Below are 26,497 nucleotides of genomic sequence, written 5' to 3' on the forward strand. Positions count from 1 at the left end.
GTACAAAAAGTAAAGTTTCCGCCTGAAACATCTGTTTTTACAGGAGAGTGTTACGGCCTTTTTAAGGCTGTTGAGTATATTTTACTTGGCAGGCTTAAAGAGACTCTAATATTTACAGATTCTTTAAGCTCTCTACAATCCCTGATTAAATTTCCTTTTAAATCAAAAAATTGTTATCCAATTATTGTCCAAGTTAGAAACCTTCTATATCAGTGTAAACTTCAAGGCTTTTCAATAACATTTATATGGATACCTAGCCATTGCGGAATTGTTGGCAATGAAATTGCCGACAAATTGGCAAAAGAGGCTGTTTTCAGTGGTGATTTGTTCCCTTTTAATAATTATGCGCATGATTTGGCTGCTCTGGCACGGAGTTCCCTATTGAAATCTTGGAATAAGTCGTGGGCCTTGAGTAGTCAAACAAAAGCTATACAGTATCGTAAAATTCAACCAGAGATCCCTACTAAGCCCTGGTTTTCTAAAATATTCCTCTCTAAAAATATAACAACATCAATTATTCGGATGAGACTGGGTCATATGTGCATTCCAACGCATCTTAGGAGAATTGGCGTTAAAGATGATGATTTATGTGACTGTGGAGAAGTAGGTGACTTAAACCACATTATCCTATCGTGTTCCCTCCATGATCATTCCCAACTGTATAATAAACTGTCTTTAATCCCTATTCCATTTCCTACTTCTGTAAATATACTACTTGCTTCCAATGATAAATATGTATATAATTGTATATCTAATTACTTAACATTAAATAATATTAATATTTAGAATAAGTTATATGTCATTTAGTTTATTGTAGAATTTAATTATTTACCACACTGTTTTAATTAACTTTCTTCCAAATTCCGTTTCCTTTTATTCCTTCCGCCGTTCCTTACCTTTTTACCCTGTCTGTGGCACAATACGCATCCTTTGTGTCAAGTTGCCAAAATAGAAGAAAAAAAAAAAAAAAAAAAAAAATGTGATTTGTATTCTCTACCTTATACTTATATTATACATGTATTATACTGTCGTATAGACCACCTGACAACCCGAAAATGCGTGACCATTTTTGATCTGTCAATGTGTGCGTGTGCTAGTGATGTATATTTTACTATCGATAGTATAGTATTTTGCTATCGATAGTTTAGTCCGTTCGAGTTATTTTAACTGAGTTTCTATAAGAAATAAATAATATGCAACTTTGACAGATTTTGTATTTCAAATTAGGTATCATAAATTTTAATTGGCAAAAAGGTGACGATTGAAAAGTAGATACACATTTTCGTTTGGAATGATTTTTCAATCGTCATTCGTCAGATATGTTATGACTTATGACATGAGGTTCTTATAGGGGTAAATAATATACACATAACACATTATAAAGTTACTTATTAATTACTCAGGTAAAATCTATCTGGTAAATCAGCCCTTACATTGCTGCATTGAAAGTAAACGTTGAAAGTAAACAACACACATAGTATATTATATTTTATTCTTAAATTAAATACATATCATAAAATATCATAATACTTTTGGGAGTGCCTCCGCTGCCGGCGCCGGCTCCCAAAAATATCAGTAATGGGAACTACGGTAAGTATACTGCCGGAAGCCGAGATATAAAACGACTGCCGGCGCTGGCACTCAAAATGGGAGCCGGTGATAATGCGTAAAGCGCTAGGTTCCAGTGCCGATACACAAAATTGAAAAAGAAATTATAATTATAATCTCAATTTATATATTCGACTTTTAAAGGTGAAGGTTTGGTACCTATTTGTTCGGCTGTGGATATTTTAGTTTTTTGTGATGCATTTTCTTAGCTTAGCTTTACCTTAGCTATCTTTTTTCAGTTACCAAAAAGTAAGATTTTGCACCACAGCTACAGTTATAAACTCCGTGGTATACTTCCGAAGGTACTGAACAGAACTTCAGATTCCTTATACATGTTAGAGAGTTTCAGCGTTGTTTAAAGAAGCAAAGATATTGTCTTTAAATGCTACTATGCAGATCACATTTATCAGCATCTTCATCATCACCAACATTAACCCATCCAAGATTCAAGCCCCATACGAGCACCGGTGATCGCGACAACAATAGAATACAATAGCATTTCCGAGAATCCCCGATCGAAGGATTCAAATAATTATGCATCCTTACAATTATTATGACCTTATTATTTGTACTTTTCATAGTCATTTAGCTCAAGTCTGATGTTTTTGATCATTATTCTGTTTGACAAGCCATGTTTGCCGAATAGGCGCCGGCAACCTATTCGGCAAACATCGCGTGACTTCGGCAAACTTCGGAGTTCGGAAAACGGCGCCGGCAGCCATTTTGGCAACCGGCGCCGGAGGCGGAGGCACTCCCTAATACTTTTTATTACAATCATTTTTAGCCGACTTTAAGGAGAAGGTTAGACGTTCGGCTGTGGATATAATATTTTTTATGTATGTTCAACGATTACTCCGCCGTTTGTGAACCGATGTGAAGGTAAAGACAATAGTAATATTATACTTAAATGAACTAAAAAGTATTAAATAATCCTTATTCTGTATTCAGTATTTCTGTTCTAAATCTTCATAATTTTGAAGTCGGTACCAGTCCTATTAAGTATAATAGAAGTTGCACTTATATCTATTCTGTCAGAGAACTATTATATTATTAAAAGCTGCATTCAATGAGTATTAGATTCAAGTGACTGATCTATGAAACCTTGATTTTATACTAGTTTATATATTTTATACTTAAAAATAATCGTTAAAATAAGATAATATTTCCTTTTTAAGGTGATAAATATAAAGGTAAATGATTTTTATTTTAGTTTTATGTTATTGTAAAATATCGATAAGCATATCGATAAATTTGATTGAAGCACTAGCGTATATGTAAAAAAATTTAATGAATTTTTTTTTTCAAAATTTGTGTAATATAAGAACAATAGTAACTTTAGTTACGCAAAATATGAAAGTAAAAAGGAGGATTCACAATATTTTATTTGAAATAGAGAGCTAAAGACAGAATAGAGCAAAAATAAACACATCGTAGCAATTAGGACATGAAGATTAATTACGTATGAAATGTATATTTTTCAGGATTATTCCTATGATTTACACTGCAATCGCTCACAGCACAAGTTATTATTGTTATATACCTATATAATAGTAATTGTTTAAAATAACATACGATTTAAATAATAAATTGTAAATACCGAAAGGGCATAAAAACGATTGACGACTTTTGACGACTTGTCAAATAAAAGTTGTTACAATTTTCATTAGACTGCCTCTCTCTTTTCATCTTGTTATAATTCCATAAAGGATTTTCTTCTCTCTCGCACTCTCTGTTGGTCTATGCATTATAAGTTTATGTTCTACAGTTCGACAAGGCTTTAATTGAATGTGTCAATGTCAGTCAATGTGCGCTGCTGGTAAAGGAGAACTGTCAAAGATGATGTTTTTGTATGATCATCTGTGTGTATGATAGAAGCGTTAGTTCCTTTTCTCACCACGTTCATAAGCAGCCTTGTCGAACTCTACATATATATATCTGTATTATCTATGATTTGTATCTACAAATATATATAATCTGTGATTTGTACTTTGTCATTACTCATTTGTGAAATGTGATTTGCGATTAAAAAGTAAAAATTGTAATATAATTTCTTACAATAAGGATTAATATTTATCAATAAAGTGCATTTAAATTCTTAGCTTTAAGAAGAACATAGCATTTTATTTCATCAGCCAGGCTCCTAAAGCGACAATGGCCCTATTTATCAATATTTGTTTTTCCTTTTCTATCATAAGTTTTTTATTGTGTGTGTTTTTAATAAGCGACAGCTACGTATTTGCAAATGAAAACGATGGCGAAGGAATTACAAAACTAGGACAAGGAGTTGGACATATTATGAATATTTATTATTGGTAAGAATTATTAGTAACTAGCTGTGACCGCGACTTCGTTTGCGTGGAATAGTTATGGGCATGATATCTATTTTGGAGAACAACTTCCTCAGCTTTATAAATTATTATAGCTGTTAGTTGTTGCCTACGACTTCATCTGCGCGTCTATTTCATTAATGCATTCATTTCGACCAAATTTGATTCTTAGACCATGTAAAAATGATTATTGTGAGGTAATCTTAAAAGATAGACATGTACTATCACGGGCATTTTTTTAGATCATTTAAAGAGTATTATTTCTTCCATACATATTTTTTGGGTATCTTGGACTGTTTGGCAACGGAAGCTCTCAAAGATGAATAATTTTCCCCGCTTTTTCCTCTGTTTCATTGCTTCTAAAAGTCACAGCGTGATGCTATGTAACCAATAATTGCAACAGCTAGGCACTTGAAATTTACATAAAGGCTGTAGTTATATGTCTACTTTAATAATAATATTGAAATGAAATAAAAAATTAAGAGGGGCTCTCATACAAAAAACAAATTTTGGCCTATTATAACACTACGAAACCCATCATGCGCGAGTCTGACTCGCACTGGACCGATTATTATAAAGTAATAATATAATATTTTAAAGTTTAGGTAATAAAGTTCTTGATTAAGTGTTGAAGTTCATACTAATAAAAACCTTTTCACGCCCAAACCGCTGAACCGATTTTGCTGAAATTTGGTATGTAGATACTTCGAGTTCTGGGAAAATACATACTTAGGACAATTTTATCCTAGAAAAATGTAGGTTCCTTCGCGATAATCGAATTCTGGCGCAACGGAGTTTGCCTTTTATTCGGTACCTATATCATAATAAACCATTTTGCAAATTGTTGGTTTCAGTTACTCATGTGGTTACCGAAAAGTTTTTGAAGACTATGCTGGAATAATACAGCAAAAATACCCAGAAATATCAGTTATTGGTGCCAACTATGACCCTCCTGGACTTAACATGTATCTTTCAAGATTGATTGTAAGTTTAAAATTTTTATTAGGATTGTTATAAATTGACAAAATATAACATTCTCAGTATGTAGTAATACTGTAAAATATTTTCTTTTCTTTTAGGGATTGGGAAAAATGATACTGATTATGTGCATACTCAGTGGAGTCAACATATTTGCTTGGTTGAACAAGCCCCAGCCGGCATGGTGGACTTGGTGTCTGGAGAACAAGTTATATGCATGCATGATGATGTTTTTCCTTGCCAACATGATAGAAGGTCAGCTAGTATCATCAGGGGCATTTGAGATATCTCTTAACAATATTCCACTGTGGTCTAAACTGGAAACCGGTAGAATTCCACAACCACCTGAATTATTTCAAATTATTGACAATACTTTACAGTTTTCTAAATTAGAAATGCCAAATAATAATTTTGCCTAAGAAAGAAGCAAATAAAATAATTATTTGTTCAATCTTAATGTCGGTATAATGGTGATTTTTAGTTATTATGAATAATTATGTTACATAATTATTGAGTAAAGCTTTTAATTTCTTACTTTTCACTGCTTCATAGTAAAATATGTTTTCACACTAATTATTATTTGATATTATATTCTTTAAAAATATTAGTACATTTCTTGTCTTCATTTTCAAAATGTCAATAAAATAATTTTTCATGTTTTCTATAAGATCTAGTCAGGAGATAATAAAGATAAATATTGCAATAAAAGAAATGTATACTTTAAAGTTTGTATTATAATAATTTATCATTTTAAACAAAATAAAATTGTAAGTACTGTATGATTTTTGCATTTTTTTACAACAAGCCAATTTTTAGATGTTTTTACGTAAGTGGTGAGTGACACAGTGGGCATGAGTGTCGTAAAACAAGTTCGTGATGCTGTGCATGGGAGTCACACCTAGAGCAGGTCCACATGGAATGTGGTGTAAGTAAAGGTCTTCCTGACACTACACATCCTGGGAATTCTGCTCCACAACCTTCACAATCTGTAGCCCTGTAAAGTTGAAAGATTAACAATAGTAAACAATGAGGATCATGAGGCCATATTCAAGGACATAATATTTTGGTGATTATTATAGAGTTGCTTAGTGAAGTTTGTCCATAAAACATCCAACTTTCTGTCTAATCTTCATTATAATGTAATACTTTGGGGTCATCCATACAGTATATTGTCACACCTAAAAGGGGCAGGTGGCCGACGAAGTGTGACAAGGAGGATAAGGAAGGGATTCTAAGTTTTGTGACATCACATTTTAAATTTAATAAATTGAATAGCAAAATTTTAAATAATGAGGTGGTTTTAATTTTTATATTGAGAATTGGAAATTTGTGACTGCATACTAGGGCCCCTCCCTAGGGTTCTCACAAATGTGACCACCTGTGACGAGGAGGGGGGTCTGAAAATCGTGTAACGTTTTCTTTTGATCAAGATACTATGGACCAAGAGCCAGCGACAGCCAGACTTTCTACTGTGGAGTTTATATCGCGGTTACTTTAGGACAGCTATACTCAACCTGCGGCCCGCCGCGCTGGGACTTTTTTAGTGACACGCGTGAAATTAACTATTTTGAAATTCACGCCCCCCGCAAAATAGTCAGTCGTCGAGAAAATTTTACCACTTTGAAATCGCTATTTTGAAGAACGTTATTTTTTAACCCTAAAAAATTTGGTTGCGGCCCGCGAAACCAAGACCAAACGTGGTTGTGGCCCGTAAAATGGTTGAGTATTACTCTACGAATAATAAAAACTAAGGAATCGTAACTCCCATACTATTACCGTTTTAAATTTGGTTCCTTTTGATCTGTCATGTAACGTCAGCCTAGTACCGCTCAAGGTCACCTAAATATTGCAAATGTATTGAAATGTGTACACTTTTTAGACAAGTATTGTGGAGCATGTTTTTTGACGGAGTTACTTTTCCTCAGTTTTTAATATTCGTAGGTATTACTGCTTTAGGAGGTAATATAGTACTGAAAATCTATGTAATCTTCTATAAATCTTAGATAAATAATAATTTTTTAAACTTATTTTCTTTGGGATAACTGTTTAAAGGGGTATGAAGATTTTTGTATGGAGCCTGGCCGACCTACTGTCCGCTAAATGTGTTTTCTCGCGTTCACGAATATTTTTTTCAAAAATGGATAGCTAACATCAATTCAAACAAAAAATAATCATACTCATACGTGGGAGAGCCATGCTTCGGCACGAATGGGCCGGCTCGACCGGAGAAATACCACGTTCTCACAGAAAACCGGCGTGAAACAGCGCTTACGCTGTGTTTCGCCGAGTGAGTGAGTTTACCGGAGGCCCAATCCCCTACCCTATTCCCTTCCCTACCCTCCCCTATTCCCTTCCCTACCTTCCCCTATTCCCTTCCCTTCCCTTCCAATCTCTACCCTCCCCTATTACCCTATTCCCTCTTAAAAGGCCGGCAACGCACCTGCAGCTCTTCTGATGCTGCGAGTGTCCATGGGCGACGGAAGTTGCTTTCCATCAGGTGACCCGTTGGCTCGCTTGCCCCCTTATTTCATAAAATAAAAAAAATAAAAATAAATAATCTTAGACAAAACCGCGTAAGGTGTCACATTTCGAAGATTTGAGCTGCCAAAGTTGCAATATCTTAAATTGGTAAAACTTTAGCAGCTTATATCTTCGAAATGTGACTCTTTACGTGGTTTTTGTTTGTATTGATGTTAGCTATCCATTTTTGAAAAAAATATTCGTGAACGCGAAAAAATACATTTAGCGAAAGTAGGTCGGCCAAAATCTTCATACCCCTTTCGTCCCTGGACACTTATGAGTTATGAAAGTTGCTTTCCACTGCCAGACAACCTTAACTCTATTAATACTTTATGAGTGTCTGGCAGTGGGAAGCAACTGTCAATCAAGCTAATAGTAGAGATGGGGAGGGTGCTATTTTTGTAGTCACTCGACCGTTATGGAGACCTAGTAGGTTTTGTACATTATGTAAAGCTGATAAAAAAAAATAAAAGCGATTTTTTATTTTAGCGGTGGGTTCAGAAACTGCAGCCATTTTAAAGTTTTGAAAAAGAAAATATATTCAGAAAATTGCTTATTTAGGTAAATAATAAATATATTTTAGATAACGAGGACTAAATCATTTAGTTTAGAGCAAAATAAAATATCTGCGAAGCTTAGTTAAGAAAATATGAAGCTTTATTTTTTTTATATTTTAAAATTCCCTACAGGCTTACCTAACCTTTGAATCGTCAGTGCTTTATATGGAAGCTTCTTTGGGGTATCCTCTATCTTAATCTGACAGATCCGACGACATTTCAATACTTATTTAAAAAAAAATTACCCACCACCTGAGAAATCTGATTTCTATACACTACTAGACACATGTCGGAAGCCTATGCAAGCTTAATCTGATACGCTCGAGCTACTCCCGAAATCTCCTCTTCCCCTCCCCAACTATAACAACAAATAACACCCCTCTTTCTGGTTGGGGATTAAAAATGACCGGCAGTAGAAGCCGACATGCTTACAGTTACCTCGAAGAAAATAAGATAAAAATTGAGCTTTATGCTTTATTGAAGGTTACGTACAGTGGTCTATATAGGGGTTATACCTAATTATATGCAGGAAACTTTCAGTTTATATAAAATGACGAGGGTCTGGCTGTCGCTGGATCTTACACTACTACAGTCGTTTTTGGGTTCTATTGCTAAATAAATCCTTACCATTCAGGTATGCCAGATTGACATTGAGGACATTCAACAATGTTCCCTTTTGCATCTTTCGGTTTACATCTTGTAAATATCTCGATAGCGATATTCTCGAAAGTATCCGCCTAAAATGTTTTCATATTTTTAGATTATTACAATAAAGTAATAAATTCCAGAAAATGCTTAGTTATAACATAGGTTATAAGTTATAACTTTAAGAAAATAAACATACGTCCAAAGCTTCCAGCTTTATTAACGCCTTTGAGCAGAGATCGAATGATCTCACTTGAAGAGAAATTGCTGCTATTGTACACAAAGCCTGAAAAGAATTTTTATTTTTTGATTACGTTATCATTGCTTAAGCTTAATTTTCTGTACCAGAGAATGTTAATACGTATTACGTATTGTAAAATTTGAAAAATAATATATTGGAAAAATATGTTACATTATAAAAGATGCTTAAAATACAACGACATTGGATAGCGTCACTATTTTTAATAGTGGGAGAGATAAATAATATAAAAAGATTACTTGTTTATGTTGGGTTGGATGTAGCAGCGGTATAGCGGCGCGGAGACGCGCAGCCGCCCGCAGCGCCGCGTCGGGCCGCGCCCCGCCCCGCGCCGCACGCGCCGCCCCCGCCGCCCACTGCTGTGCCCGCGCCCGCCGCCACGCCTCGCCCGACCGCCCGCTCTCTGTCATGTTACTCAGTATAATATTTATTATCTACCTAACTACTACCTAACCTAACTAAATACTTACACAGTGCCAGTTTTAGCACTACCAGCGTCCAGCGCCCTGGGCGAAGTTTCTGCGGCGCCCAGGGTGCTAGTAGTGCTTAAAATAGGCGCACCTGCGGTGCCCCTTTTAGTTTGCCCTCGGCGTTTATCGGGCGCCCTGGACGGTCGCCTAGCGTCCCTCTTCCCTAACACCGTTACTGCACTCACATCCACTTTTGATAAACATTAACTTAAACCAAGGCGGACTTATAAAAATATTCATACAGCGAATAGGCATGATGACTATTTTTTTTCTTATCGGTAATTGAAAGACACTTAAAAAATAGAAACATCGTTAAAAGAATGACTCTGATAGCTTAAAAATTCCCCAAGATATGACAATTCAAATATCTCATAAAAAAGACCTGCCCAAAACGCTCCATACAAAGTGCTACGAAAGTATGACATCAGTCTTTCGTAGTTTGTACGCATCGGGAGACAACTTTGTTCGACAGGTATATTAAATATTGCGTTTATGAAAGTGGTTTTATAACAAAAGTTACTTTTAATTGCATAAGTTATCGAATTGTATACAAATATTAAGAAATTTAATTGAAAAAAAAAATCGCCTTGAAAATCCAACTTTGAAGGCGCATAACAAAAAAATACAAATGCTATCAAGCTGAAATTTTGGGAACACTTATTTTTTACCGTGATTTCTTTATTTTATTAACATAATTCGCTAATCTTTGACCTTGTCATCATTCCTATTATAATACAGTTTTCGTGTAAATGTTTATAACTTTTTATATCAATACTAGCTGTTCCGGCAGACGTTGTTTTGCCATATATTGGGCGAAATACTGCCCATATTATTTTATTTAAGTGACTATTTAAAGTATGTCACCATGGCAAAGTCCATCCCCGTCGCACAAACAATGGTCGCCGTCAGTCTCAGAGTTGTAATAATTTACTAATATTTATTCAACAAATGCACTTATATCAATATAAATAGTGCCCAGGAGCCGATTCTCAGACCTACTGAATATGCATATAAAAGGTAAAAAATCAGTAAAGCCGTTTCGGAGGAGTACGGTAACTAACATTGTGACACAAGAATTTTGTATATAAGATTATGACTGTATGTAAGAAAACCATAGAGTGGTGACAAAGCTTGGTTTATTCCTCGTTTTAGGTGGAAAGTAAAGGACAGAGTCCAGAGATATATTATGTTACCAGCGGAATTTTGATACAGGTGTCCAGCAAGAATATAAAGCTTTTTGATCTTCCATGGTGATGCTGCGCAAGAAGCCTCCAATTCTGCCAACTGTTAAGAAAAATATTAATTAAGAATTGCAAGAAACACAGTTTAAAAGGCACGCGTTTGTGTTTATATCCTGCACGCATCTCGCTTTGTAGGTTTATCTTATGTCGGCACTACATATTATAGGCGAATGCGTTGGCCGACGCGTTGGCCGGCGCGCTGGCCCAATGTGTAGAACGGGCGTTCGCGCGTTGGCGGTAGGTATTTCGCCTGTTCTACACATTGGGCCAGCGCGCCGGCCAACGCGTTCGCCTATATGTAGTGCCAACTTTATGTACCTAGGTATACTCACTTGGTAAGCCAACGCGGCCGCCTGAGCGATGCGCCCGCTCTCTCGCAGTTGCATGATGGCGTGAATTGATGGTTCTTGATTGTTGTCAATTCTTTGCTCTATATGATGTTTTGATGCTGGCTCCTTACGAAAATAATATGTTGGCGTGAATTTCATGATACGTTATCACGACAAAATATGTAGTATGATATTATGTTCTAAGTTTTAGAACATATTACATAATATGTAAGTATATAAGTGCTATTTGTCGTTTAATTTTTGTTTTAGAATCTAAAACAAAAATTAAAGCACCCGGTCACAGAAAACAATAAATCTTTAACCTGTATCCTTCATTTACACGCTTAAATATCGCTATCCTGCTTCTGTTGCATATTTTAGAAACAAGATAGAACAACATTTTTGTGTGAGAGAAAGAGACAAATAACAAATGTGTAGCATTTATTTTTCTTATTAGCAATTTAATACCATTTTTGATAAAAAAGTAAAACTATAATTTCGACATACTTTGGTAGATTTTGCCGACGTAGTAATAAGTTTTGCTAAGGATTCGCTGTCCTCGAGTGCCATATAGCACTTTCTGAGCCCTTCTACGTTGTTCGACAAGTTGTAATACTCTATGGCCCCAGTCCTGAAAATTCGTTACATTTAAAATCACAAAGGTTATATTTTAAGAGTATTGATTCATTTCAGAGATATGGTGTCTTTACATTTATATGAAATATTTGTTTTCGGTTTTACTTATCAGTTTGCTTATCATCGCATATCATGTTAGTTCTGCCCATAGTTCACAGTGTTTATATTTTCAACTTCATTATTTCTATCGGTTTTACATGTCGGTCTGACTAGATTTTACTACATAGGTACACTTATTTTTACAGGGGGAAAAGTATAAACAGAACATACAGAGTGATGAACTAATAACTATGTCACATTACATCTAGTGATCGTACCAGTTCTGGCGGTCGATGTAGTAATCAGCGATGTTGGTGTAGGCCTCCTTGATCTGCGCGTCGGTGGCGGTCACGGAGGACTTGAGCAGCTCCACCACGCGGAACCAGTGCCCCAGCCGCTTGCGCAGCGCTATCGCCAGGTCGCTGGGGATAAACGTTAGCTTTAATCCGACTACTATTGGACTCTTACCCCAATTTCGGGTCGTCGTTTCCTAGCAGCGGCGCGAAATTCGATGCGATGCCTGTCGATGTTTTATGAAAATCGACAAACGATAGACACAAACATTAAAAAGTTTTTAACGATGGAAGAAGGTTTCGCTTGGTGAACTTGGGATAAAATTTGTCAGTCTTGCAGTATTTAAGGCTTAACACATGGACAGTGCCGGCCCGAGACAAGTTTAAGGATGGAGCGATATCGGATTATGGCGCCCTCTTGCTTACTTGAATAGGTCAAATTTAGATAGGAGGCACCATGGGGCGCCCTTTGCGAGTTGGCGCCATGAGCGCTGCTCTGTTTACCGCAAGGGCTATGGTAGGGCGGTCCCAGCTCGTGGGCTACTTTATATATCTAGAAAAAGTAGTATTTTCGTGTGAGATTCGGATGCTTATGTCTCGTAATTAATAATACTGCCTACCGCCTGTCCTCGTTGTGGTATATCTGTTCTGCGCCGTCAAAGTCCTTGAAGTAGGCGAGTATTTCGGCTTTTTTCAGCGCGTTGGAGTGCAACGCATTAAGTCTCGCCACGAATCGTATTCCAACGTAATCGTTGCGTCGGACGAAAGCGGCCTCGGCCGTCTCGAGGGCCGACTCAGATTCGAAGTTCTTCAATGCAGCTTCAGCTAGCAGCAACCTGGAAATAAATCTTAGGAAATTATACGGCAAAGAGTATAAACACCATGGAGTAACTCAGCTTAACCTTGAAATCAAAATCTCTAAAAATTTAAGACATTTTTCACGCGTGTTGCATAACGTTTGTCGGGATACACAAATCGACACTAGTGTCCGAGCAGATAAAATAAATATTTACCGGTGACCCCCATACAAAAAACACAATTTTCGCCTATTTTTGCTCTATAACGGTACGGATCCCTTCGTGCGCGTGTCCGGCTCGCACTTAGCCGATTTTTTATTATTTATGTTCACAGGATATTTACTGCATTTCAAATTTTCATTTATAAAAATTTAAGTAAGTATCAAAATTCGTAATTCGTAAAAAAATCCTCGTGGTACAAGGAGCGCGAAGCCCCTTGGACCGCGAGGCCGTAGGTGGTGGTCCACATCGCCCACGCCTTACGCCGCCTCTGCTCCCTGGCAGTGGCGGCCTTACCCATTGCGAGGCCACGGGTGGCAAATCTTTGCAAGGCCCCGGTCAGCAGGTCTGTGCGAGACCCTTTGGCCGTCTATCAACCGCCACCGACACCGGGACCTCACCGCCAAAAATTCAAATAAAATGCCTTTGCTTCACGAGAGGCCCCTCTGCATGAGCGAGGCCCCGGGCCCTGTTCGCCACCCCCTAAGGCTGCGTTTCCACCAGAGATGTGTTTCGAGGAATGTGTTTTTGAGAACCAATACGAGTAGAATCGCTTCATTGACGTGACCTCGCCCAGCGCAGCGATTCAATTGGATCTTAAAAATACATTCCTTGCAACACATCTCTGGTGGAAAGACAGCCTTAGGCCGCCACTACTCCCTGGTAATTGGTAAAAGATCTCCAACCGGACTTATACGGTATTACTTAATCCTAAGAGAAAACCGAACCGGTATTACTTAATCCTAAGAGAAAAAAATCATATCCAATTACAATAATCTCGTTACAAATTTTAAGTTGTCGGCGCTGATACCGTAATCTTATTGTAGCATTAGTATGGTTAGCTAGTTACTTGTAATAAGTACTTTGTTATGCGTATATCGCAAAATACAACAAACGTAATAGTCTGTATTTCTTCATATTAGGTATAAAGAATTTATAATGTTTTACTTTTTAAATTTAATTAAACTTTATTAAAGATAGCACGCCCGAATTTTCCCAACAATGAAAAATAGGTCAGGGCTCTGTTATCGTTTCTCAAGTAGCTTTTCCAACATATCAGAATTCAGAAAAGGACGTTAACATGAATAAGTCAGTCCTCATTATTATTTGTTCATCATCGTTACCTCGTACCTACTTGTATTCTTGATAGAAGATCTAAACTCCCATTTTAGTATACTCAGCACAGAAGTTGGGACCACGTGGTGGGTCTTGGGAGCATCACCGTGAACCTGGCACTTGACTTGGTAGTGGTGGACAAATATTATTTTCGTCTTGACGTCTTGCAGAATTATCTGGCAGAGACCCATGCACATTTGGGAAGTCACCGCTGCGCTTTTATTTAAATGTTGATATGTTATGTATTAATAAATTATAATCAAAAACTTTTTGAAAAAAAGCTTTTATTTAAATACTTACTCTAAAAATAATTAAAACCTTTAACTATTAAGTTATAACCTCAATATATTATACAATTTGCATGATAAGAAAAGCTTGTCGCGTAATTTGAGAATAAACTAGTAAGTACTAATTTAATTGAGTAAATTTATATTATATTTTTTATTGTAATAACTAATAAGTTATAATCGGTCAGTCATGGTTTGGTTATTATTAAAATATGTATTAAAAAAACTGCCTTAAAGATTATTACCACGCAGAAAAACGACGCGAGCCATCACAAAGCTCGGCTTTTAGCTAGTATATATTATAATAAAAACGTATAACCGTAATATCTAACAACTTTACCACAGCTGCGGGTGGGGGTTGTCCTTGATGAAGTCCTCGGCCTCCTTGAGCCCGACCTTGTCTATGAGCTGTCGCGTGTCCCGCAGCGACTTCACCTCGGTGCGAACGATGTGCTGCGCCGCGCACTTGTCCGTTATCTCGTCCAGCAGGGCCGTCGTTATTTCCAACTCCTGTAGGACAAGTGTGATACAGAGATATTATACTTATTAAATGAGGGTGTTTGATATTCTATTTGCCGCCAGGTGCCCCTATGTAGCCTTAGGAGTTAGGGTTTATCGTGTCAAATATACTGTCGTAACACATGACAGCTATATCGTGACATACGATAGCAGTTTGACACGATAGACCCTAAGCCCGGCCGCACATTGTCCGAAATTTCTGATCAGAAACAGTTGAACGTCCGCGCTGTCTCTTACATTTTGTACTGAGCCGAGTGAGCTCGAACTCGCCGGAAGGATATTTCGGATAGTGTGCGGGGTGGCGGTCCGGCGAAATTCAACTGTTTCTGATCAGAATTCGGACAATGTGCGGCCGGGCTAAGGCTACATAGCGGCACCCTCATTGCTCTACTTTCGGTTGCAAAGCTTGAAATGTATGAGAATTGATATAACGCGTCACAAGAGCTTTGCCACTTGGTAATGCGCGTTACATCAAAAGCAATAGCACTCATACGCGTCGGTATTAGAAAAACATGAGCGGTGTCCCTTGACACCTCTCAAGTTTTTCTAATCCCGGACACCCGCATGGAACGAAGTTATAAAAAAACGCCGTCTATTGACGCCCAGGAATACTAACGACGCTGTTGTGGAATTGTAATAAAATTTATTTAAACGTCCGGTAGATGTCGCTATTTATTTAAAAAAAATCTAGTTGACGCACAGGAATACTTAGTGTCGAGGTCTAGTGTCGTTCCGTCTAGTCTCCTTTCGCAACGCGCGATAAGGAACTTCGTTTGAAAAATTTGTTCTAAGGCAGATGACAGACATACTTCATTTGGTCTGATTGTGTTAAGTCAATGTTAGTCTTGATCGGTCGGCTGGGCTTAACATAACCCTATGCCTTTAAATTTTTCTGATACCTTAAAGCAACACAGATAGCCGTTAGCGGGCAGCGGTTCTGTAGGCTCGTCTCCGCGCAGCACGTACACGCGCGCCTTCTCGGCGGCCGCTAGCAGCGCGGCGTTGTCGGCGGCCCAGCGCGCGCCCCACACGTCGCGCCGCGCCGCCCCGCCCCCGGCCACACCCCCCGCCCCGCCCTCCACACCGCACAACACCAGCGTACCCGCCGTGTCGATCGCGAACAGCTTGCTGCCGACAAACAGTGCGTGGTTGAACTCCTCTGAAACGGCTCGACCGATTTTCGTGAATCTTAGCGAGCATAACGGCTAGAGTTGAGAATCGGACAACATCTACTTTTTATATTGATAAGTGCATTTGTTGAATTAATATTATTACAACTCGAGACTGACGGCGACCATTGTTTGTGTAACGGAATAGCGATGGACGTTGCCATGGTGACATACTTATTTAGTCACTTCAATAAAATAATATGGGCGAAATACTTTATATGGCAAAACAACGTTGCCGGGACAGCTAGTATAATATTATAAACCCGTGAAATCGAGGGTCATGTAAAAATTACTTACAGGGATGAGGCACAAAACGTAAAAAGTACCAAACAACGTTGAATGAAGTTCCGTTTTCGAGCAATTAAATATCTAGTCTATCATGTAATTACTTAATTTTATTACTTTAAGAACCATTATATCTCACCTAGAGTTGCAATTGATCCCCAGCTTGTAGGGTTTCGTGTTGATATTGATGATGTTCGTCTTTTTGAAGTTGGCGAGGGAAAACAGCAAAATCGTGCCGGAGTCGCGGCCGACCGCTGCGAGCGCGTCGGAGCAGGCGAGCGCGCATATCGTATCGTCGTGAAGAGACACCTCCCCTGAGGCAATGGGGGCACCGTCCACGCCGTACAACTGCTCGCTTATCCCTGTAACGTCAACCAGATACAGGCCACACAGTACAACAGTAAACGAAATATAACACAAATTATTGTTTTTTAGAGTTTGTATTATAGAATTACCGAAAATGATATATTTTTACTCATTAAATTTATAGTATTTATTATTTTATTTCATAAAAAGTAAATATTTAATCTGTAATATCACGTGATCAAAAACAGCCATCACAGAGTGTGACGTCATGATCTCCAAAACATTGTGTGTGACAGTGACATTTCGATGTCAAAACCATGTCAAAACTCAAACATAGACAAAGATTTTTGTTGTTTGGAGGACCGTGACGTCATATAGACGCCATGATGAACTTTAGCGTTTTAGCGGGAAATTTTGAAACGAAATTTAATAAGTTTTTTTTATTTAAATAAGAGTGTATTTATTTTTATATATATTTTAGGTGTAACAAATGTACATCTGTAAAATAAATATAAATATATTTCCTAAAAATAGTCTAAACCCCTATTGGCTCATAAGTAGCATCAGCGAAATTTATTCATATGTTGATGACGGACCAACGTCATTTGATTATGCCAAGCCCAATTAACAGATTACGACTATCATAGAATTGATATAACAAGACCAAATTCCGAAGATCAGCCATCAGCCTATTAATCATTTTTTTCAATGGTACTTACAATGTCTACTAATAAGGTAGTTTAAGCCATGTTCTTTTTTAAATCAAAAAAGATAAAGCGCTAACATAACACTAATTATTAATGATAACATTTAACCCAGACTGGTGTAAATTGAAGCTTTGTAACTTAAGTATACTCATTACTCACGGAGTCTCGATGGTGTTGAGAATTTCCAAATGAGAAATGACTCTTTGGTAGCGGCGACGGCTATGGCTTTGCTGTTGATCGCCACGTACAGAAATGGTGTAGACACAGCTTTACCTAAAACAAATAATTCTGTTTGATAGTATATCTATTATCTAAATCAGCCATTAAGCAAAATATAGGAACTGAAGGACTTATATATAGGAGGTCCAATCCCCTACCCTATTCCCTTCCCTATCCTTCCCTATTTCCTACCCTACCTATATATATTTTATAAATATATGAGGATATTTTTTTTCTTTGTTTAAGTTTAGCACTTTAACATTATTTTCTGCCACCATATTTTGGTTGCCTGGAAGAAACCGCTGAAAGCGGTAAGGCCGCCTATTTGCTATGTTCCTTGCCTAATGTTGTTTTTGTTATTTTATATTGTTTATAATGCAAATAAAGAATTTATAAATAAATAAATACCCCTATTGCCCTATTCCCTCTTAAAAAGCCGGCAACGCACCTGCAGCTCCTCTGATGCTGCGAGTGTCCATGGGCGACGAAAGTTGCTTTCCATCAGGTGACCCATTTGCTCATTTGCCCCCCTATTTCATAAAAAAATACAGGATATAGTAAATTGGTGCCCTACTTTTGAAACTTGTAACCCATAGTAATCTGTCGTAGTAGCAACCACAGCCTACATAGCTAGTAGTAGTGTGGACCTAGCCTTTCATCCATAGAGCTTTGAAATTACCATCACACTGGATTCCTTGCTGGTTCGATATAAGCAGCATCGACATTGTGGAGATAATGCAGTACTCGTCCACGCCGTCCATGTCTATTACTCCGGGGATGTGATTAATCCACGACTGGAAATGACAAGTTATAAAAATATAAAAACAATGACAATGCAAATTTCCTGCGCTATTAATTATATATTATTATGTATAAATTGAAACCATATTAGAATCGGATCTGTAGTTTAGGCGGTGCGGTAAAACGATCATACATACTTACATTAAAGGAAGCAGACAGCTGTCTACATTATTTGGTAAGGCTATGTCCACTCGTGGGCTGTGACTAGATTGCAAAGCCCACGATAAAAGTGAGTGTATCGCAAGAACCGCGCACACTTCTGACGTGCATGCTTTTTTACAATGAGGATATTTTATTTTTATTTACTAGCTAAAAGACGAGCTTTGTGAGTGCTCGCGTCGTCACATCTTGACTGACTGATGATAACACATCTACATCTATAAAACTCAAAGGTGACTGACTGATTGACATAGTGATAGACGCACAGCCCAAACCACTGGACGGATCGGGCTGAAATTTGGCATATGCAGGTAGATGTTATGACGTAGGCATCCGCTAAGAAAGGATTTTGATCAATTCCACCTCCAAGGGGTTAAAATAGGGGATGAAAGTTTGTATTTATTATAAATAACTTTGACTGACTGATGATACCACATCTATACTTATTATAAAACAAAGTCGCTTTTTTCCCTCATGTCCCTTTGTTCCCTTTAATCTTTAAAACTACGCAACGGATTTTGATGCGGTTTTCTTTAATAGATAACATTCATTAAATAGTGGAGACATACTGTTATTGTTGGGGTTTCTAATGTGATGTCGTAAATAATTACAGTGCTCCCAAAGTTTCGCATATAAAATTTCGTAATTTTTCGGCAACGATCGTATTTCCCGAGCGTCGGAAGACGTCACTGCAAGCGCTGTTTTAAACTTAACTTTAAGAAAAACAGCGCTTTGCATAGACGTAGCTAGGCGCCATATTTACTTCTATTTCCTTTGAACAAGGTGCAAAATGCAAGTTTCATAGATTCGGGTGTTTTCGTGATTAGGAGTTTAGCGAAGATTTCCATGCGCATGTACAGTACTCCCGCAAGATTTCCATGCGCATGTACAGTACTCCCGCAAGATTTCCATGCGCATGTACAGTACTCCCGCAAGATTTCCATGCGCATGTACAGTACTCCCGCAAGATTTCCATGCGCATGTACAGTACTCCTGCAAGATTTCCATGCGCATGTACAGTACTCCCGCAAGATTTCCATGCGCATGTACAGTACTCCCCCAAGATTTCCATGCGCATGTACAGTACTCCCGCAAGATTTCCATGCGCATGTACAGTACTCCCGCAAGATTTCCATGCGCATGTACAGTACTCCCGCAAGATTTCCATGCGCATGTACAGTACTCCCGCAAGATTTCCATGCGCATGTACAGTACTCCCGCAAGATTTCCATGCGCATGTACAGTACTCCCGCAAGATTTCCATGCGCATGTACAGTACTCCCGCAAGATTTCCATGCGCATGTACAGTACTCCCGCAAGATTTCCATGCGCATGTACAGTACTCCCGCAAGATTTCCATGCGCATGTACAGTACTCCCGCAAGATTTCCGTGCGCATGTACAGTACTCCCGCACAATTTATGAGCAGTATTGGGTTGGGGATGATACTCTAGTGCGAAGGAGTCACAATAGATCCTCATGGGTCGCAGTGACGTCAGGGCTACAGTCACCTGCCTTCTTTAGGAAAAAAAAAAAAAAAACTCCCGCAAGATTTCCATGCGTATGTACAGTACGCAAAAAATGTACAGTACTCCCAAATTAATAATTTAGGAGTACTGTATATTTTTTTCCGCTTACATTGCAAACGCAGGCTGAACCCTACGAGATTTATCAAAATAATGTAAGTACCAAGTATTGTACACATTGAAAAGGTCTACAGAAAACTTACTATGTTAAAGCACAAATCATGTGTGCTAGTTTTCCGTAAAGTGTACCACAAAATGTATACAGGTTGTGGGATATACTTAGCTCGCTTCGCTCGCCCGATAATCGCCAATATATAATAACCTGGTGCGTGACAGTGTCCCAGAAGGTGACGGTCTCTGTGCCCGACACGAATGCGAGCGTGCTGCCGTAGAAGGCGTACTTGTGGTCGGGCTTGACGTTAGCGAAGTATATGAAGGAGTCCACCGCAATCGCCAGCCGCAGCGAGCGCTGCTCCCACGACAGCGCGCGCATCGAACCGCCCGGTACACGGAGCGTCCGCAGATACTGAAAGTTACAAAGTTACTTTCACTTAGGGCCTGTTTCACCACTTCCTGATAAAGTTCCGGATAGGCTATCCACTAACTTTTTACAGATACTCCATACTCCATCTGTGAAAAAAGTTGTGGATAGCCTATCCGGCACTAAACAGGCAGTGGTGAAACAGGCCCGTAGTTTACTCGATTCTAACGAATTCGATAGCTATATTCTATTCCCCTATAGCTATATTTCTCGGGACTCAAAGTATCTCTATACTTTGGTATAGAGATACTTTGAGTCCCGGAAAAGGCATCAGCAAAATCGATTCAGCGGTTTTGGCGTGCAGAGGTAACAAACTGTTTACAGACACAGACATGACAGACACACTTTCACATTTATAATATTGGCATATTGGCATGGAAGTATGGATTAAGTGAAAGCGTTCGTTTCATTGTTTACATCAAATAAGTGCCCGAAACTACTAGAACCACGATTATCCTATTAAGCATAATAAAAATATTTAGAACAAAGTTAAATGAAACAGGGTATAATACAGTAACAAAATCAACAGTAAAGAAATCAGCTAAGTGCGAGTCGGACTCGCGCACGATGGGTTCCGTACCGATACAAAGCAAAAATTGGCTAAAAATTGTGTTTTTTGTATGGGAGACCCCTTAAATTTTTATTTTATTCTAATATTATTATTAAATATTAAAGTACATATATAAAAACAAAAGAATGTGCGAAAAATTCAAGTGCCTGCCTCTTGCCATTATTGTTGTATGATTCCCCCTTAAATATTAATTTTATTTTGTTTTCAGTATAATTTTATGTTGTTATAGCGGCAAAAGATATACACAATCTGTGAAAATTTCAGAAGTCTAGCTATAGCCGTTCTTGAGATACAGCCTAGAGACAGACATACGGACAGACAACGAAGTCTTAGTAATAGGGTTCCGTTTTTACCCTTTGGGTACGGAACCCTAACCAGGGAAGTTAATTCTTAGGCAGATGGCCGATCTATGTAATATGGTCGGTACTTTAGTAATCATATTCACAACTAATTAATGAAATATTACTTTTACATACCTCGACCAAATCACGGAGTTCCGCTATTTGCCTAAAAATCAATTTCTTAATAGGTACTACATACTTCACCATAGGCACTGAAGAACTGCACGACATTAGTTTGCTCTTGTGTTTGTCCAGCGACCGCCAACACACTCCCATTGTGGTTCCACTCACTGCCAATGACTGTCATATTCGTCTCAAGCATTATGCTATCTGTGAAGGTATTATAAACAGCATTACACATCTTATCAATGAAATATTTTAGTGGTAAAAAAATACCACCAAAAGCAATAAATGTAAAAAAAAGAAGAGCCAAGTTCAATACAAACATTATGCTTGTCTATGGACTTCGCCGTAAAAAGAATGGAGATCTAAATGAGTGCCAAGTTCTATGGAAAATCGAAATATGTAATACCTAAAGAAACCAAATAACATTATAAACAAATAATCTAAGAGTATATTTCTTTGCTTTTTTAAATATCTATAACAATTGCTGTTCTTTAAATAATGTGAGATCTTAAAGTAGATTAGATCTAACTTGGACAGTTTTCATTACATCAGTCATCATTTCATAACGTTTTTGAAAATTTTAATTCTGATAAAAACTAGCCAAGTCAAAAAAGACGGACAGACGGTCAGACGAAAGGACGGACAGATGGACAGACGTACAGACGGTCAGATGGGCAGACGGACAGATGGACAGACAGACAGAATTAAAAGAATTCTTTGTCTATTCCCGGGACTCGAACTATATCTCCATACCAAATTTCAGTTTGGGAATGAAGAGGTCACAGACAGACAGGCAGACACACTTCATAAAGTCACGTTCTATTCGTTTCATAAAGTTTCTTCACTTCACAAATAAATATTTACGGGGGCTCATACGACAAACATGATTTTTTTGGCCATTTTTGCTCATAATTAATAATGGCAGCCGATAGACACTTGAAATATTCACAAAATCTTTAATTATATGTTTACTTTTATAATTTATAATAAAAGTAAAATAAAATAAATATTTAAGGGGCTTCGTTACAAGAAACACATTTTTTGCCTACTTTCGCTCTGTCCGACTCGCACTTGGCCGAATTTCCTTGTTTTTAGATTTTTCCCTACACTTTTACACAATTACCGAGCTGGAATCCAAATTTCATCCTCCTAGGTCATCTGGAATTTTGATCTATAGGTCAGTAAGTGATAAAAATATAGATTTTCGGACATTAATATCTTAATAACCATTGGAGCTGTGTTTATGAAATTTAGACTATATATTTATTTCGCAGGTCTCAATAATAAATGAGCCGAATTTGACACGTTTAAGTTTTATAGTTTTTGAATTACGAGGGGGTCAAAAGTGGGTGCAAATGGTTTGTGTAATATTACACACGGTGCTGCTCGCCAGTTCTGTTATACTTGAACTTGGCTTGACACGCTACCGCGTGTCTAGATAGTTTTTTAAAAATTCGATGTAAAACACCTAGAAAAATAATTTATAAAATAAGCGGTGTACATTATAGTAATCCTCGCATTTTGAATCAGTGCAACTTGTTGATTTCTAAAATTAAAAAAAGTAATAAGATTTTTTGTGATCACCTTCTTCAGTGCATGATTTCATAAAAAGGAGTATTCCATTTTTGTAACATATTGCCAGTATAGGTCTGTTTGCTGGTGCTTTACCAGAAAACCATTTAAGACAGACAATTTCTGTTGATTCAGCTACATTGTTGCTAGCAACTGGCATCTGAAAAGAAAGCACAAGTTATTTACCTCAAAGAAATTCTTTTAGTATGCTTATTTATATAAGAATGCCTCATAATATCATCAAAATATTAATGTTTAGCGAAGTAAATCTAACCACTTTAGCTGCAAGTTCTCAGCCACTGTCTTCTTAATTTGCATTTCATTCTACAAGCAATTATAAAAATTCGTACTTACAACGAAATTTCCTTGATCATCATACAGATGCAGCTCCCCATTAGCAAGAGCAAAAAGCAGTGAAGAGTTATCAGGTGACCATTGCACTGCTTTCAATCCTGTGCCTTTGATATCTTTTCCCCAAACTCTTGATCCATCAACAGAGCCAACAATCACAGCACCTAAAAGACAATAGGCTATCTGATTTATACTAATCTTATTATTTATCATAAAAGCAATAAGGCTCAATAAACAATGGAAGATACTCTAAACAGTTTTGTTTTAACTTTTTGTAAAGATTATTTGTTCAATATTTCGGTTGAGTTTTTGATAAATTTATATCTACGTTTTGATTTTTTAATTATTTCAATGTTTTATAGAGAAAAAAAATATATCCACAGCCGAACATAGAACCTCCTCCTTTTTGGAAGATGGTTAAAAAGAATATAGTATATGGCATACCATCTTCATAAGCTATACATATTTTCTGACCATCTGAGCCCCATGCCATACCAGTGACAGTGGATTTGTTTCTGTTATTTATCATCTCTTCGTACCAGGAACCCTGAAATTATTTTTGTTTTTTTATAAAGACTTGTATTGGACCATTTATATTTTCATGAGATGCATAGTAAACCATTTTTGTATTAGCACTTTGTATATACTCAGTTTTTGTCTAGAAATTGCAATAGGGAACATGCGATATTTTTATTTTTGTGTTTATTTTAAAGAACTCCATGTAGAATAGACCACAAGTATATTAAAAAAATTAAAACACTGGAATTTAGTGCAAAAAATTCGATTTAAAATTGTCAATTTAAGTTTTGGCGCCAAAACGGATCTAATAATAGTCTGTATGACGTCACTACTGTTTGACAATTATTGACAATAGACCCACCTGATCGTACCTCTCAAAAAGTTGTCATGCCCCGGCCCCGCGTTCCATTTAGCGTTAAAAACGATCAAACGCTCAAAATGGAGCCATTTTGATCGTTTTTAACGCTAAATGGAACGCGGGATAGCATGTGTGACGTCACTGAACGCTGATTGGTGTTTTGAAATCCGTTCCGTTTCAAGTTACTTTTAATTCATAATTTTTGTAAAAAAACAATATTTTGTAAAATATTAACCTTGCAGTAGCCCTTCTTTTATATTTTTTTAACGTTTTAATAGCAAAATTTTCATTAATATTATATTTGCATGTTCCCAATTGCAAAAAAATATATTATATATAAACTTGGCACTGTTAAAAATGAGATATAAGTAAAATAAACTTACCTTATACAACATCCACACAATAATAACTCCATGCTCATCACTTGTTGTTAATTTCTGAAAAACTTCATTCCATACAGCTAGACACACTTGCCCAGTATGCCCTTCCAAGCTTAGGTTCATTGAGAGATTACCTCCGCCTCCTAATGGAAAACTTTAATCACTATTTTTGGTCTAAATTATGAGACAAGTGTCAAAAGTTACATACAAATTTTAACATTTTCAATGAGGCACTTATCTGATGGCTAACTGCCGCACTTAGAGTGAAACATTAATTACTTAATTGTGATTAATTTTTAATTTTTAAAATAAGTCTCATGTAACATTATCTGTCAAACTCTTCGTTAAACTGGACGTTAATCATAATTAAATGTCATTTACATACAATATCACATTATTTTATTTTTTATTATAATATGAGCTAACCAGATTCTAGTTTTAAAACCTTGAGCATCCCATCGTCTCCACCAACAGCAATGTAGCCTGAAGAGTGATTCCATGATAAGCAACTCACACTGGATTGTTTTGGTATCGCTATCTAAAATTTAGAACTATGATATTATTATATTAATTTCTAAAAATGTAAATTAATACTTCGATCACAGTTTCCAGGAAATGCTATTGTATTCTATTGTTGTCGCAATCACCGGTGCTCTTATGGGGCTTGGAGAATTAAAGCCAATAACTAATGGTAATTACGTGTAAAGATGATCAATTTTATTGTGCAATATCATTGAACAATTTATTTGACTATAAGATTAGGCACGGAACTGTGTTTAATATATCAACCTTATATGATCAATAATATTGCAAAATACGTTATATTGCACCATAAAATTGATTATCTAGGGGCCCGCTTACGCCTTACGGTAATAAAGGTAAAGTCCTTACCTTCTTACTCATATAAATAAACATTTTTGTTTAAAAATTTAATTTAAAACTGGAAGATTACTTTTTCAGTAGTTGCATATATACAGTTTAAAGTACTAATTTCAACTTTTAGAGTAATGTAGACAGTAGACTTATTGTAGAATTAGAATTCTGAGTAAATAGAATAAGCATTATATAAAACTTTGTTGACACATTAATCAGCTAAATCTGTTAGAACAAAAACGTTTTGGGTTTCTTTTTGGAGCCTACACTTAGCTGGGCCTGTCTTGTAGGTGTCCAAATCCGCTGTTTATTAAAATAATTATTTTATAGTTAAGTTTAAAATTTATTTAGCTTTTTGCATGCTCTTTGTTTACACTTTTTCAAACCGTTGCTAAGGAAATAAATGACAACAGTCAACAGACAACTTTTTTTTATTTTATAATGGCACTTCGGCTATAACCATGGCCAGTGTCGAGTATAATATTATGGCAGGAAAACAATATTCTTTATTACATTTTTTTCTATATCGTCTTATTCGTCAGGTCAGTCAAGTCTAAAGAAGAATACAGTCAAGAAGTCAAGTCGGTCGATTCAGTAAAGTGGTAGACGCCTTAATGAAACTTTCGATGGAGTTTTGGAGGGAACACAAAAGAGCACGTTTCTGGTTATTACATCACTTTCCTACACTTGTGCACGATGACGAATATCTAATGGTGAATATCCTACCAATATTACACATTAAACACCCAGATAACACAATTTTAGGAAAATAATATAAAAATTAAAAACACAACATCACTTTTCAGTTTTCACATTCTCGGCAAAACTCCAGACAACTTTTGAGTTTTGACAAT

The 26,497-nt window shown here is 37.0% G+C and overlaps 2 protein-coding genes across 2 annotated transcripts; one reads left to right on the plus strand and one right to left on the minus strand.

The window, feature by feature from the left end:
• The first annotated feature begins 3,627 nt into the window (after positions 1-3,627).
• On the plus strand, positions 3,628-5,638 carry LOC121740369 (thioredoxin reductase-like selenoprotein T homolog CG3887). Its single transcript, XM_042133047.1, has 3 exons — positions 3,628-3,920; positions 4,790-4,919; positions 5,015-5,638. Exons 1-3 carry the CDS (start codon positions 3,760-3,762, stop codon positions 5,330-5,332), a joined length of 609 nt encoding a protein of 202 aa, XP_041988981.1. The 5' UTR covers positions 3,628-3,759; the 3' UTR covers positions 5,333-5,638.
• A 41-nt stretch (positions 5,639-5,679) lies between these two features.
• On the minus strand, positions 5,680-25,685 carry LOC121727885 (WD repeat-containing protein 35). Its single transcript, XM_042115933.1, has 22 exons — positions 25,662-25,685; positions 25,197-25,308; positions 24,774-24,913; positions 23,958-24,060; positions 23,517-23,677; positions 23,175-23,322; positions 21,664-21,794; positions 20,334-20,537; positions 18,206-18,320; positions 17,467-17,580; positions 16,434-16,656; positions 15,740-15,968; positions 14,662-14,831; positions 12,523-12,738; positions 11,888-12,031; positions 11,442-11,565; positions 10,938-11,060; positions 10,558-10,648; positions 9,134-9,297; positions 8,835-8,921; positions 8,618-8,727; positions 5,680-5,907 (listed from the first exon to the last, which is right to left on the minus strand). Exons 1-22 carry the CDS (start codon positions 25,683-25,685, stop codon positions 5,736-5,738), a joined length of 3,105 nt encoding a protein of 1,034 aa, XP_041971867.1. The 3' UTR covers positions 5,680-5,735.
• Between the last annotated feature and the right edge of the window lie 812 nt (positions 25,686-26,497).

Source organism: Aricia agestis, chromosome 1 (assembly GCF_905147365.1).
Source record: "Aricia agestis chromosome 1, ilAriAges1.1, whole genome shotgun sequence".
Lineage (NCBI taxonomy): Eukaryota > Metazoa > Arthropoda > Insecta > Lepidoptera > Lycaenidae > Aricia > Aricia agestis.